This window comes from Colobus angolensis, unplaced genomic scaffold (assembly GCF_000951035.1).
Source record: "Colobus angolensis palliatus isolate OR3802 unplaced genomic scaffold, Cang.pa_1.0 Scaffold246, whole genome shotgun sequence".
Classification (NCBI taxonomy): domain Eukaryota; kingdom Metazoa; phylum Chordata; class Mammalia; order Primates; family Cercopithecidae; genus Colobus; species Colobus angolensis.
Genome location: NW_012115666.1, coordinates 2,980,808 through 2,995,576, shown reverse-complemented (window position 1 = coordinate 2,995,576; position 14,769 = coordinate 2,980,808). Strand labels below are relative to the sequence as shown.

At 41.5% G+C, this 14,769-nt stretch overlaps 1 protein-coding gene across 5 annotated transcripts in view; it reads left to right on the top strand.

The window, feature by feature from the left end:
* NTRK2 (neurotrophic tyrosine kinase, receptor, type 2) overlaps window positions 1-14,769 on the top strand; it is a 374,546-nt gene that overhangs the window by 131,819 nt on the left and 227,958 nt on the right. For 2 of the 5 annotated variants that reach the window (XM_011945899.1, XM_011945898.1), the window contains one exon: window positions 9,474-14,648. The exons of the other annotated variants lie outside the window; for them this stretch is intronic. In XM_011945899.1, coding sequence (XP_011801289.1) covers window positions 9,474-9,511 — 38 coding nt within the window. In that variant the 3' untranslated portion in view covers window positions 9,512-14,648. Of the gene's footprint in view, window positions 1-9,473; window positions 14,649-14,769 lie in introns of those variants that run through there. 5 annotated transcript variants of the gene reach the window in all.

Here is a 14,769-nt window from a genome sequence, read left to right as displayed (position 1 = left end):
AAGGACATCTTACCTCCTGAGAGGGGTGCAAGAGGGCATGAGCCTGCCCTGTAGGTCTCTCCAGCTGTGGTTCTGGGGCCCTCCTCCAGGAACCTAAAGACTTCTTTCAGTTTGGGCCACCCTTTTCCAGGAGGAAATTGGAATTTCGAGGCTGCTCTTTCAGTTTGGGCCACTCTTTTCTAAGGGGAATTGGAATTTTTGAGCAAAGTTCCTTTCCGTGACTTTTTACTTCATAACTCATGACAAAGAATGTATTTCGGCCCATGATTTACGATGCAATTGATGTGATCATTGGCGGTGGCTGCTGAGCTACTGCAGGCAGGGTTGGTGTTCACTGCTCGTGCCTACAAATGGAAAGCTGGAAAGCACTAAGGTACTCACGTTAGTTCTGGTTATCAGAACCTGTTAGGTTTTTTTCATCTCTATTGTAAAGTTGGATAACTGAGGTTCAGAGAGGTCCCTTCACTTGGCTAGCCTGACACAGCTTAGGACGGAAAGGGACAGGATCCTAACAGATGTTTCTGGTTTTAGACTGCTTCTTGCTGTCTAACTAGCAGCAGATGGGTTTCTTTCAGGCATCACTGTAGAAATGAATCCTTTAGCACGAAATGCATGGAATGACTGTACTTTTTAAAATTCGAATTCCAGTGGTACCAGTTAGTACAGACAGTCCCTGGCTTAGGATGGTTCAACTTAGAATTTTTAAACTTTATGATCGTGCAGCGGTGATAAGCATTCAGTAGAAAGTGGTTCGGTATTCTCCTGTGACACTGAGCAGGGGTGGCAAGCCACATCTCTCAATCAGCCACAGGATTGGGAGGGTAAACAACTCAGACCCTACAAGGTTTTGTGTTGCCGGGTGATTTTGCCCAGTTGTGGGCAAATATAAGTGTCTGACCAGGTTTAAGGCAAGTCAGGCTATGCTATGATGTTTGGTAGGCTAGGTGTATTAAATAAATTTTCAATGTACTGTATTTTCAGCTCAAGATGGGTTTATTAGGACATAATCCCATCATCAGTTAAAGAGCTTCTGTTTAGTTCTGGGATCTTGGACAGCTAAATGATGGATGGTAAATGGCCGTAATTGTGATGAATGAAAGGAAAATTAATATATAATCCAGTCATTCCTGCTATACCCATGTAATTACACTGTGTCTTTTTATCTATGTGACATTTTAATTTTTTTTTTTTAATTTAAAGAAGGAAATGCATTTGTCCGCCACATATTTTTCAAGGCCTCTTGTTCTTCATGGAGATGATGATTCCTTTTTTAAGTTAAGAATTTGCATTGGGTTATGAAGTAAATCGCCTTTTCCTTTTAATCACTTTGACTTAGCAATCAACTTTCTGTAAGTTTTGGAAAACATCTCTTAAAATAATGTCAGACGTTTTGGGTACCTTAAATTTTTATTTTAAAAAATCTAAAATGCATTTTTTTTTCCAGTGTCTTGGATCTGGTTGATTTTTAGCATGGTCACCATAATTCCTAACCAAGCTGTTATATTTGGAATGCCTTAGCTGGCCCTCCATACTTTAAAAAGAAAAATAAACTGTGAAATCTGGCGCGTGTATATAGAAATTTATGCCCTTTACAATCCAGGGTTTTCCTCATATATAAATTCTACTTGAACCAAAGAATTATGAAGGGACTTGCTGCGCTCCAACATGAAGGAGTCAAGGAGAAGAGAGAATCCTTCAGAAAGAGGTGTTGCTGTGTAAAACCACTGAGGTTGGCACACGCCCCGCTGCCGTAAGACATTGTTGAGCATTAGGAAAGACAGCGAGGTGGGATGACTTAGCAGCATGGGCTTATTCCAAAATGAGCTCTTTGAGCAAATAAAAATGTCCCTGACAGCAGAGGCTTCTAGAACTGTGGGGTTAATTTAACTCAAGTCAGGGGTTCTGTTGGCTGCCTCAGTCGGAACATATATAAGGCTGTGACCCTGGGATTGGCTTTGCACTTTTCAAGTTTCCTATTGAGAGTCTGCTTTCAGATGGAGTAAGCTCTCTGTTTTAATAGGGCTTTTTGAAATGGGTCACCTGCTAAGCTTAAGGAGCGTGCATAGTGATCTGCCGTTGCCAGTATCCTGAGGGTGCCACCAGATGTGGAAAAGCTTTAGGAGCGTGGATTCTGTGCTCGTGATGTGAATGAGTGGGTTCTCTTGAAGACTGATGAACAATTCAGGGATCTGCCCTTATAAACCTTGCTAGGATAAGACATGATCACTGGGGTTTAAGTTGGATATGCTTCCCAGGATCTGATCTGGGACTTTCAATTTCTCTTACAGAGAAATGTCAATTAATGCCCCAGGTGAACTGACAAAGGGCAGGATGATCACCATTTCAACCTAACCTTCCCCAGATACCAACAGAGTACCAAATGAGCCTGTGCCCACCCTGCTGTGGAGGAGAGGCACATTTAACTCTAGCTGGGTAATGTCTGAGATGAAGGAAGTTCTACTAATGGTTGCTCCTGGGAAAAGGCACTAGAGAAAAAGGGGATGTCTGGGTAAAGAACCTTCTTCCTTCCTCATAATCTTCCTCTGTTTTCAAGTTTGGGCACATGCATTTCTTTGGTAAAAAGCTGAGGCCAGAGAAGTGTCTTTGAAGGCTGGAACCCCCTGCTCTGTGGCCACCCTCACCCTCGAGGGTCACACATCTGTCTGCAGCAGCGTCAGAAGCAGATATGCAGCCCTACCTTGGTCTGGGAGCAGGAGCTTGAGCAGTGAGCTGTTAATGTCCTCGCTTGTGGGGGTGGGCAGTGAGGAGGAGGCGATAAGGCAGCAGCACATGGAGAGAGGGTGGGCCTGGGGATGACCACTTGAACTAGGTTCCTTGAAAAGCCACAGTTCAGTCCTCTGAATAAGGACTTCAGCAGTTTCACCTTGTGGGCCCTATATCACAGGATGCTGGCCTACCTTCCAGGAAGTCCTTGGCCAGACGGAACCCAGGCCTTGCATTTTATCCCACTCTCAGGTAGAGTTGGGTAATTCATGTTTATTGTAGTCGGTTCGTGGGGATTATTAACCCCACATATGTATGTTTCACATTCCAGAATGCTTGCTGCTTAGCTGAGGTTTCATTATCTTTTGCTGTTAGCTGATTTAAATGGAAATGGGATTTATCGGGTACCTGTATTCAAGTGAGGGTAATTTGTTTGACCCTCTTCTAGCTTAATTGGGACTGCTAGTGGATTTGACTTTTGGGACTTGCAGCAACAGGCAGAGACATCGGCCACACATAAGCCCTGCTGACTGTTGCTATCTTAACTTGCATCCTAAATGTTAAAGATCTCCAAACTCTATTCCTGAAGTATTGCTTGGGATACCTGATGAAAAAATGTTGCTTTATGACAAATCCATTAACCTCTTGTTTGGACTCTGTAGGTTTCGGCACTTTGGCTTCATATACTATAAAGAACTGGCTAGAGTATTTTGATGAAAATAAATTTAGGCACAAGATCTATGGTGGCAGTAGCCAGTGCATACTCTTCTGTGATGACATATATTGCTTATCTGTACGGAGTATTTGAATCACTGATAAGCCCCTTTAGACTTAGAATTGTGGAATGACATCTTTAGGAAGATGTCATTTCACTCCACAGATATCTCCCCTATAGATTTTTCAGTATATGTTTATTGAAGCAAGACAGAAAAGCTAGACACACACCAGGAGAACAATAGATTAATTTGGGTGTCTCCATGTGATAGTAGTAAAACCTTTTGAGCATCTGAGTACCTCTCAAACCACAAATTCATCTTTCTTTTTCTCTACTCCACTTACAGCAATTTTAGGTGATTCTGTGGATAGGGCAATGGTATCAGTCTTTGGATGCATTCCCTATCCTCTGTAAAGTCTCTGAAATGGTAGTTGTTGAGTCCTCGGACACTTGTCATCAGGGCCTGATGATTAGAGCACATCCTCCTTAGAATTGTTGAGTTTTAATTGTGCAATAACTTTAGCTTTCCTTACAAATTCTAGCTTTGCCAAGTGTGCTTTCTATTTTCATTTTCAGCTCATAGCGAAACTTTATTTTGCAACATCAAACCAGAACATTGCCTTTAAAAGCCTCCCTGACCATCTCAGTAATTTTAGTTTTTCACCTCCAGCTAATAAATGGACCACGTTTTTTTCCCCTTTGTCCCACATACACTACTGTCATTTTGATCAAAGTGAGAATTAGAATAAACCAAGTCTAGCACCTTTTCCCCAGGAGCTTAAAATACTCCAGGAAGTACTCACTGGGTGTCCACGTGTCTAACTCTGTAGCCTTCACTGTACTTCTGAGAAAAATGTAATTTTGTACTGGAAGCTTTGGAGTGCCTGGATTCACCCAGTTGCCAATGAGAAGCAGCAGATCCTGCATTGTGTTGCATCCTTCCTTCTCCTTCAATTCAGTTGGGTTGTTGAGTACACTGGAGTTTGCTATGGTTTGAATGTTTGTCCCCTCTGAAACTCATGTTGAAACGTAACCCCCAATGTGGCAGTATAAAGAGTTGAGGCCTTTAGGAAATAATGGGGTTATGAGGCCTCTGCCCTCATGAATGGATGGGTTCATTCATGGATCAGTGGATTAATGGATTGTCACAGGAGTGGGACTGGTGGCTTTATATAAAGAGTAAGAGACAGCTGTACTAGCACACTCAGCCTCCTGGGCATGTCATGCCCTGTACTGCCTCTGAACTCTGCAAAGAGTTCCCACCAGCAAGAAGGCCCTCCCAAGATACAGCCCCTCGACCTTGGACTTGTCAGCCTCCGTAACTCTAAGAAATAAATTCCTTTTCTTTATAAATTACCCAGTTTCAGATATTCTGTTATAAGCAACAGAAAACAGGCTAAGACAAAGAAAACTCAGCATTTAGACCTTACTATTGTGAAACCGAAAATGCCTTCAACTCTTGGCATTTGTACGAGGCTGTGTTGAGCATAGAAAATGTATAGACATGCTCCCTCTGTCCTCCTGTGCGATGCAGTCTGAGACGGAGGGAAATCAAAAGAAAATAAATACAAGTTTTAAAAGGTGCAAAAGAAGGTCCATGAGTGGAAGTGAATGCTGCACAAGTTTGGAGGAGGGTGAAGTAGGTACTTGCAGGAGAAGGCTTTTGCACTGGACCTTGAAGAATAGTCTGAGTGTCTCAAAGGAGAGCTTATTTGGTGGGAGGAGATCTCAGGAGAAGGGATAGCATGTGGACAAAGTATATCCTTGGGAAGCAAAAGGGATGTTTTAGGGATGTTTAAGCAACTTCTGGATTGAGCACAGGGAAGAAAGAAACAGGACCAAGACCAGGACCTAAATTTATATATGGGGAGATTTCTGCTACAGGTACAGATGATACCTTTGTCAAAGAAGGACTGACAATTCCGAGGCTCTGAGTTTAGATTTTAGCTCTCTCATTCATTCTTGGGTGACCTTGGACAATTCACATTCACCATGTGAGTTGAGTGAGTTATCTATAAAGGAGAAAAAGTGACAACAGCAAGGGATAGTTGGTGCAGCAACAAACAGATACGAAGTGCTCCACAAACACCAGATTAGGACAATTGGTGTTTAAGCCCAGATGCTGAAGCAAAGCACAGCTGTACCTTGCTCACATCTCACTTTGTGATGGAAAGCTTTTTGAACCCACTGTATTCTAGACACCTGATGTTATGAGAACACAGGAATTTATTATTTCATTTTACCCAGTAAACATTTTCAGAAGACTTAAAAAGCATTTGTTTTGCTTTCCAATGAAGGTGAGCTGCTACCCGGGTACCCCATCCACCAGATCATCTCCAATGGCACCATGCCACACAGATGCTCAAGTTGGCAGTTTTCTGCTTGAACTCTCCCAATGACAAATGTGATAAGATTTGCTTTTTTAGATAGCAGCTGCATCTTTCTTCCGTTCCCTTCACTTCCTTTGGGCTCAGCAGTTTTCCTTTTTGCTCCAGATAAATTGCTGTTAATTTAAATGTACTGCAGATCCTTGCCATTTTATGGCTGATTGCTTCTGAGTAATAGGAGGAAAATGTGTGCATGTTTGAATGTAAATAAATTTAAATGGGTTGTGAGCCAATGATAAAAACGCAGAGCACTTCACTGACCTTCAACTCGCTTCCCTTCCCAGCCTTTCCCTTTGAAAAGGTCAATGAGTAGGTCCTCAATCAGCAAATAGCAGAGGTTGAGTTTCAGGCCACATCCGGTTTCTTCCTTCTCTGTTTTCAACTTTGACTTTACGTCCCATTTCTCAGATAGCACCTGCTTTATCCTTGTTCCTATATAGCTCAGCTAGTGCGTGCAATGGTGGCAAAGTTTCTCTAAAGTTGTTTTTGATAAAGGAGCTGGTCTCACGGTGACTACCATGCACCATCGGAATGCTACAAATGCTTCAGAATGTCACATTGTCAAAATATCTATATTTCAGGCTCATAAGCTAGACAGCTCGTTTGGCTGCTAAACCCACAAGATGTTCAGCCATTTGTTGTGGTCTAAAAACTTTCCCCCTCACTAGGAGAAAATAATCCTCTATTGTTTTATATCATTTTGTGGTCCTTCGAGTTTTTTACAATATGAGAGGGCAAAAGTTACGAGATCCTGGTAGGTAAATTGTGGCCTGGATTGAATTTTGCCATCAATCTCTCTTGAAATCAAATTAATTTTTCAATATGTAGTGGAATATCTTTAGTCTGTACACAGTGTGGCAAGATCAAGGGTATGAAAGAGTAGGGTGACTTGCCTTCTTTGAGGTGAAGGGTGGTGGAAGTGGTAGTTTGAGTGCATATTGCTTACAATTGCAACAGGAGGGCTTTTCCTCAGAAGAAAAATGCCGTATGTGTTTTTATGGGGGCTTCAGTTGTTTTTATGGCATGGGCGCGTGGAGCTGAGATCTACTTCTTGGGGAAGGATGGATCACAAAAGGCAAGCACAAGAAGGTTGCAGAGGGACACTTGACATCAATTGAAATAGGGGCCAGGGCAGTTGCATCCTGAGTGAATGGCAGTGGTCCAGTAGAACCGTCATCTGGCAAAGTTAGCTGTGTTTCCAACTGTAATAATTAGTGAGCCTGGAGGGGCTTGTGGCAGGAAAATAGCAAATAGACGCAAAGAAAGAGAAGCCTGGTTAAGTTACTGCTGTAAACATGCTGGGATTAGTAAACTCTTGGAGTTCCTGTGCCATAAACCCGTTGGAAATAAGGCTCTATGCCAGCAGTTTAATCGTTGTGTTATTGAGTCAACAAATCTTTTTATTCTGGGGTCCTGCTGTCTCTATCACTGAGTTTCTCCTGTTTTTGTTGACAAAGTTGCCGTCCTTATATTAATACTCACATTGTTTCAGTGGGAAGGAATTTGAGCTCCACCCTCTTACAAGATAAGAAGTTTGATTTGTTAATTTGGCCTGCTCATTTTACGTGCTATAGTGCACTGGTAAACTAGCTCAGCTTCTGTTTGCCTGGAGGCAAAACTGTTAGAAGGAGACTGGAGACAGATATGAAGGAGAATTAATCAGTGCCACTGAGTGCTTCCTAAATTCTCAGGGCTTTTGTGGGTGACTAAATCCATAAATGATGTTTGGCATCTGTACCGAGTTCTTTTGGAAGGGCAGAAGGGAGAAATGCCGTGGAAATTAAGCTCCGTAGACTCTTTTAGCATTGTTGTAAATGATGACACAGATTGGTGGTGGTAGTTACAGTTCTGGAGGCAGATGACACCAGCGCTTGGCAGACCAGACGCCAGGTGGAGGAAGACGGAGAGTCTGCATGGTTGGGCTTGGAGGTGCCATCCAAAGTTGAACTTGAAAATGTCTTGAAGATTTCTATTATGATATGGTCTATTTTGCCACTTATGGATCTCATAAAGATTCATGCAAATTAATCACAGAATTATGTATACTAGAACCTTCACTGATCCACTGGGTTTCCATGGGCAAGTTCAGTGAAAGCTCACTGTCTTCTTCTTGCACTTTGCCCTAGTTGACTGGCTATGGAATTGGAATTTCTGAGTTGGAATCTGAGCTTCATCACACACTAGCTGTTGGACCTTGGGCAAGCTGCCTCCCGCTCTGGGCCTTTGTTTCCTCACAGTAAAGAGGTCACAATAGTAGAACTTATCTCATAGGGTTATTGTGAAGATAAAAAAGGATAGTTTGGGCACAATGCTAAGAAGAAAACTGGCACAAAGTAGATTCACTGTCATTTATTGAGCAAATTATTATCTTTCTTTTTCTGTGGAGCAATGAAGTATTTGAGGTCAAGGAATTGTATTTTCTTTATTTTGTAACATTTATCACAGTGTCTGCTGTTTGGTTGGTGCTTAATAAATTAAGTAGGATTACTTAATGTTAGATATTACATATCATATTATTTATATATTATTATATGTAATATATACATATACTATATGTCTTATAGATATAATATATACATATACAATATACTGCATGTTGTATGCTATATATTATATGTTATATAATAAATATTACATCTCCATATGTGTCAGATATTTGCTATAATACTTAAAGTTAAGCAACTAATTAATTATTTTATATTAGGATTCTTAGAAAAGAATAGCCGGGCATGGTGGCTCATGCCTGTAATCCCAGCACTTTGGGAGGCCGAGGCAGGCGGATTGCTTGAGGTCAGGAGTTTGAGACCAGCCTAGGCAACATGGTGAAACCCTGCCTCTACTAAAAATACAAAAATTAGCTGCGCGTGGTGGCTCATGCCTGTAATCCCAGCTACTTGGGAGGCTGAGGCAAGAGAATCGCTTGAACCTGGTAGGCAGAGGTTGCAGTGAGCCGAGATCTCACCACTGCACTCCCGCCTGGGCAACAGAGCAATACTCTGGGGGAAAAAAAAAAAAAGAAAAGAATCTAACTATTTGTGTTGTCTATTATTTCACCAGTTAAAGTTAGCCAGTTCTCTGGGCCAGTTGCTGAGTAACTAATCAGTTCTTTTAGAAACAATTTGCTAAAATTAGCTGGGGAAAGAAAATCAGGATTCAGGTAGTTAGGTATTGTTGAAACTAATTGCCCCCACCCATAAAGACAAATATTAGGTTGGTGCAAAAGTAATCATGGTTTTTGCCATTGAAAGTCGTGGCTTTACTTTTGCATGAACCTTTATATAAAAATTATTCCAGGGTCATTTGTATTGTGCACAGATGTTTCCTCCTTCAAGTAAGCTGCTAACAACTGATACGGCTATGGGCGGAGCTGTACGCAGAGATCTTTCGCATTTCTTTTCCTTGTTTCATGCACCATGTAAAATCAGTTTTAAGTTTAAAACTAAGTTGCTCAATAATGAGATGCACATTTTTCCCCAACTTCTGTTCTGTTATTATATATTGCTCTATGTGTTAAAGCATATTCCGTGTTGTGTCTCATTTTTGATGTTTATTTATTATGTTCATTTGAAAGTTATTGTACTTGTATGTTAATTTTCTTTGATTTTTCTTTTGAGCATGACTTATGTTTTATTTTGTGTTTCTTTTAGGTTTTGTTTTGTTTCATAAGATCCCACTGGATGGGTAGCTGAAATAAAGGAAAAGACAGAGAAAGGGGCTGTGGTGCTTGTTGGTTGATGCTGCCCTGTAAGCTGGACTCTTGGGACTGCTGTTGGCTTATCCCGGGAAGTGCTGCTTATCTGGGGTTTTCTGGTAGATGTGGGCAGTGTTTGGAGGATGTACTATATGAAGCCTGCATATATTGTGAGCTGTGATTGGGGAACACCATGCAGAGGCAACTTTCAGGCAGCTAAGCAGCACCTCAAGAAAACATGTTAAATTAATGCTTCTCTTCTTAACAGTAGTTCAAATACAGAACTGAAATGAAATCCCATTGAATTGTACTTCTCTTCTGAAAAGTGTGTTTTTTGACCCTACTGGACATTTATTGACTTAATTGCTTCTGTTTATTAAAATTGACCTGCAAAATTAAAAAAAAATTAAAGTTGGGAACAGGTATAAGTGCACACTAAATAGTCTAATCTACATGTAACACATATTTTAGTACGATTTTCTATAATCAGCACTGAATTCAGAGGGTTTGACTTTTTCATGTATAACACAGTGACTTAAAGAGTTAAGGGTGTATATGACATCACTGGGGACGTGGTAGTGTTATTAAAAGGCTATTTCCTTCACTGTCAATAAAAGTCCAAATGTTTAGCTTAAGTCTGAGAGTCAAACAGTGTTAAGGATTGCCTTAAAGTTCCTTAGCCAGCAAAACAAAACAAAACAAACATTTAAAACATTTGAAAGGAAGAAGAAGAAAAAAAAAAAAAAAAAAAAAACAAGAACAAGCAGCAACAGCTGTTTTGTTGGGGCTATAGACTTAGGTTCGGCATAGTCAATTTCAGAATAACTGAGAGTGGAATATATGCATATGGTAAAATTATAACCTTGCCTTTTTTTATTTGCCCTGGGCAATCCACCTGCTTTTTAGAAGTCTGCTGAGTAAGAAGGCCACAGTATCTCATGCTGCTTGCATTACAGAACTGTAGCTTTTCTACTCTGAAAAGGCCCGGGAGCAGAATGGCTGGCCTGCTGTGAGCAGGAGAGGAGATTCTAAGAAGGATAGTCCCCCTACAACATACTGTCATACTGCTGGGTTTTCATGGCTAGGAAAGCTTGTCCTGACCCCAGCAGCAAAGAGGTGGCAGGTCGCTAATGAATATGTGCTTTATAATGTCCTTCTTCATTGCTGAGAGGGCAGCCTTAGAGCTATGGATTTCTGCATCCCCCCTGAGTCTGACCCATGGACACCTGCTTCATTCACTTTAGCATCACAGCGACCTTCATATGCTGTGTTCAGTCTGTGCCAGGCAGTATCCTTGTCCTGAAGAGAGGTTTGGCTATCCCCGTCCCACCCCACCCTGCTCCTTTTTTGTCAGGAGGACTTCAGAGCCAGGCCTGCAGCATTTTGTTTGAAAACACAATCAGCTCTGACTGTTAGACACGCACACAGACACCATAGCTGGATTGGAAACATTTTTTTTTTTTTTTTGGAAATAGTTGCACAAAGGCTGCAATTTAGCTTTAAGGTTCTATAGATTTTTAACTAGTCCGACACAGTCAGAAACATTGTTTTGAATCCTGTGTGAACCAAGGCATTAATCTTAATAAACCAGGATCCATTTAGGAACCACTTGATATAAAAAGGATATCCATAATGATTTTATACTGTATCCTTTACATTAGCCACTAAATATGCTATTGCTTGATACAGACCTTTCACAGAATCCTATGGATTACAGCATTTCACTTGGCTACTTCATACCCATGCCTTAAAGAGGGGCAGTTTCTCAAAAGCAGAAACATGCTGCCGGTTCTCAAGTTTTCCTTCTAACTCCATTTGAGTGTAAGGCCAGCTGGCCTTCCATGTGGGGAGGTCCGAATATTTTCTAAATTCCCATTTTCTTATTCGCGGCTAAATGACAGTTTCTGTCATTGCTTAGATTTCGATCTCTCCCAAAGGTGTTGATTTACAAAGAGGCCAGCTAATAGCAGAAATCCTGACCCTGAAAGAAAAAGTGAAATTCAAGCTGTGAGCCAGGCAGGAGCTCAGTAAGGCAAAGGTTCTTGACAATCAGCCATTTGGTACAAAAAAATTTTTTTAAGCTTTTATGTTATACCATGGAGCCATAGAAAGGCTATGGATTGTTTAAGAACTATTTTAAAGTGTCCCAGACCCAAAACGGAAAAAAAAGAAGAAGAATAATATTTGTATCCAACAGCTAGAAGGATTGCAAGGTAGATTTTTGTTTTAAAATGTAGAGAAGTGGACAGATAAAGCAATTTAATATATCAAAGATCAGTTGACATGTCCTAGGGAACGATGAAAACAGCAGGCTGTTAGAAAATTGTTTCATATGATTCTCGTGTTCTTTTCAGTTTTTTAATCCCTGAAGATCACGATCAGTAACATAGCTTCTCTTTTCTGTGCTCTAGACCACCCCTTTTCATCATTTTGCTTTCTGTCTCCCCTGTAAGAAATGTGCTTTTTAGAGCTTCCTAATGGCATGTGTTGCATTTTTGCAGCATTAGAAAAGGAGAGGTAGCATTTTTGCTGAAATCGGGCCTGTCACTCTCCAACTAAAGGTTCTGGCACTGCAGTGCCAGGCAAGTCTCCTAAATGAACAGAATGACCTGTATGAGCCGATGCCTGCCCTTTCAGAGGGGCTGCTGTCCCCACTCGCAGCCAACTGTGCCCCACAGGAATGGGACCCCAGGCTTCCAAATCTTGTGATTCTTTAGGAGAAACATGAAACCTGCATTTTGTGTGAAGTGTCCCTATTGTTAAAAAGTTGGCTCAGTTATTTTTAAAATATTTTGTAAGCCAACAAAAGTCTGTGGGCTGCCAGTTTGTTACTTTTGTCTTAAAACATGATCGTTGTTCTCTCACTGTATCCTTTTGTCTTTCTTTTGCAAATTCACTTTTCTTTCTTCCTGACCTTGCCATTGGTCAGGGCTTTGTTACCACAAGCTAAGAAATTGAGTTTAACAACCCAATCATCTGCAACATGTCAATTACCTTTGCTCCTCTCCTATAATTCCCACCATGCTGTGACCCTCAGCTGTCTCCCCTTGCTGGGAATTCTGCACCAATGTCTCCCCTCAACCCATTCCCTGGTTGGTTCTACTCCCGTGTAGCCAGAGACATCCTAGCAAATCCTTCCACCTGTTGTATCTGACACTAATTTCTTTTCGGCAGCGCTCATGTCTCTTGGCCCAGTCACGTGCTACCAGGTTTAGATAGGAAAGTACATGTCCCATTTCCATGGGTGCCCTTAATGTGGTCCAAGTCCTGTATCTTATTATATTTACCCATGGCTCAGTGGGAGCCTCCAGAGACCCTCTCAGGCTGCTGAGCTAGACTAAGGAAAGTGTCCAGTATCCTCACACGAGACATTGACTCTGTGACGACAAAAGTACCAACAGTCTGAGGCTAAGAAAGGTTCATCTCACAACAGGAAAAACAAATGTCAACACACATTAGAGAGAATTGATTCAGGGCTTTTCTCTCCCAGTCTCCCAGCAGGGACTGATTTCATTTCCGACCCATTAGGTTTTCTTTCCAGAAATAGGTAGCAAGGACAAGAACTAAACAATCCCAGTCCCACCCGGCAACACAGAACACAGGAGTTTGCTTTTGGCTTCTCACTTTCCAAGTAACCCTGAATTAGGCCCAGAATAGCTGAGGCTTGGAGCATCTCCTCAGACAGAGCAGAGGTGACACCTCTTCAGCGGTGTGTGGACTAAATCACTCGAGGAGCTCAAGACAGAACACCAGTTTCACGCCAGGTGCGAGAGAGAGCATGATGGAGGGAAGCCTGCTTTCTCGCTCCTCTTCTTTTCTCTTTATTCCTTTAGGGCACCTGACTTCTCTTTCTCCTCCCTCCCTCTCCTCTCTCTCTCTCTCTCTCTCGTATTCTACATTGACCCCATGACCAATTGAGAATGTATTTTTGTTTCATTGGTTGTTTCGCAGAATTAAAACACACACAACCTTTTATTCCTCCATTGCAAAACGGAATCAGGATACTACAGAGGACCTGTGCTTTCTTCCTTTGCATGATTTGCACCTCCACCTGTTTTGGTGCTAGCTGCCTAGAACTTCTCTCTTGGTTTGAGTTTGATTCCTTCACACTACACTAGAAGTTCATTTCATCATATTTTGTCAAGACTCCAGATATGGAGGGACAACTGGAGTGAGGACAAGCAATTCCATACAATATAGGGTCTCTCAGGGTTGGTGCATCCAGCCATGTGGGCAGGGCCAGTCACATCTAGTCTATGTTCCCAGAGCCTCTGGAGTTGTGCAGCTTAGCTGACTCATCTCCAGGGAAATTAGTACAGAAGTAACCACTCTATTAAGTGTGCTCTGCTATGTTCACATGCCTGTAGTACCTGCCAACCATGCCAGGTTCCTCTAAAGACATAGGAGAAGATTAAGGACTCTCTTGGACAGACTATGAATTGAATTTGCTGCCGGGTGCTGCCAGACTGAATTCGGTTGACAGAACTCCCAGCCCAGGAAAGTTCCATGAAAACGGCTGTCGCAGAAGGAAATTTCCCACTAAAGTCAGTCCATTTTCAAGTTTTGGGCTTCAGAGGCAAAAGAACGTCCCAGCCACCTGATTTTGATGGTGAGGTAACTCTAAGTTTGATTCAGACTACTGTTGCAGTGTAGCTTTGGCATGGTCATGAACGAGCACCCAGAATGTGTTGAACCAACCCCCACCCCTAACTACTGACTATGACTGCAGTGGGTTTTTATGGGGAAAAAAAAAATGTGTGAAAAGCAAAAAGAAAGGAACAGAGCTTTTTAAATCACCTTTATTGTAAGGCAGTCCATTTGTGAATTGAGTATAAACATATGCAAAGTAACAAGAGATTCCTAAGACAAATCCTTGAGTTTCACCCACTTCATGTTCAACCATTTGCTGTAATCCAGAGGCAGCCTGTGAATCATTCTCATGCTCTGTGTTTTTTTTTTTTTCCTATAATGTTCCTGGTTTAAAAGCCATTTTTTTCCACGTTTTCTGTAAATAATGGATAATCATTTTTAAAAATTTTATTTTTAGTGCTGTTTTAGCAATGTGGATAGATCATAAATGTACTTGCTGAATTCAATCATTTTTAACAAGCCAATAAAGTTTGATAATTCACTCCATGTGTCTTGCATTCTCTATAGATCTCGTGTACTTCCTCACACCTCCACAAGTGTGTGCTGTCACCCGAGTACCCTTGGTTGTGTTCAGAACTGAAGACGTTAGAAGAAATAGTGTG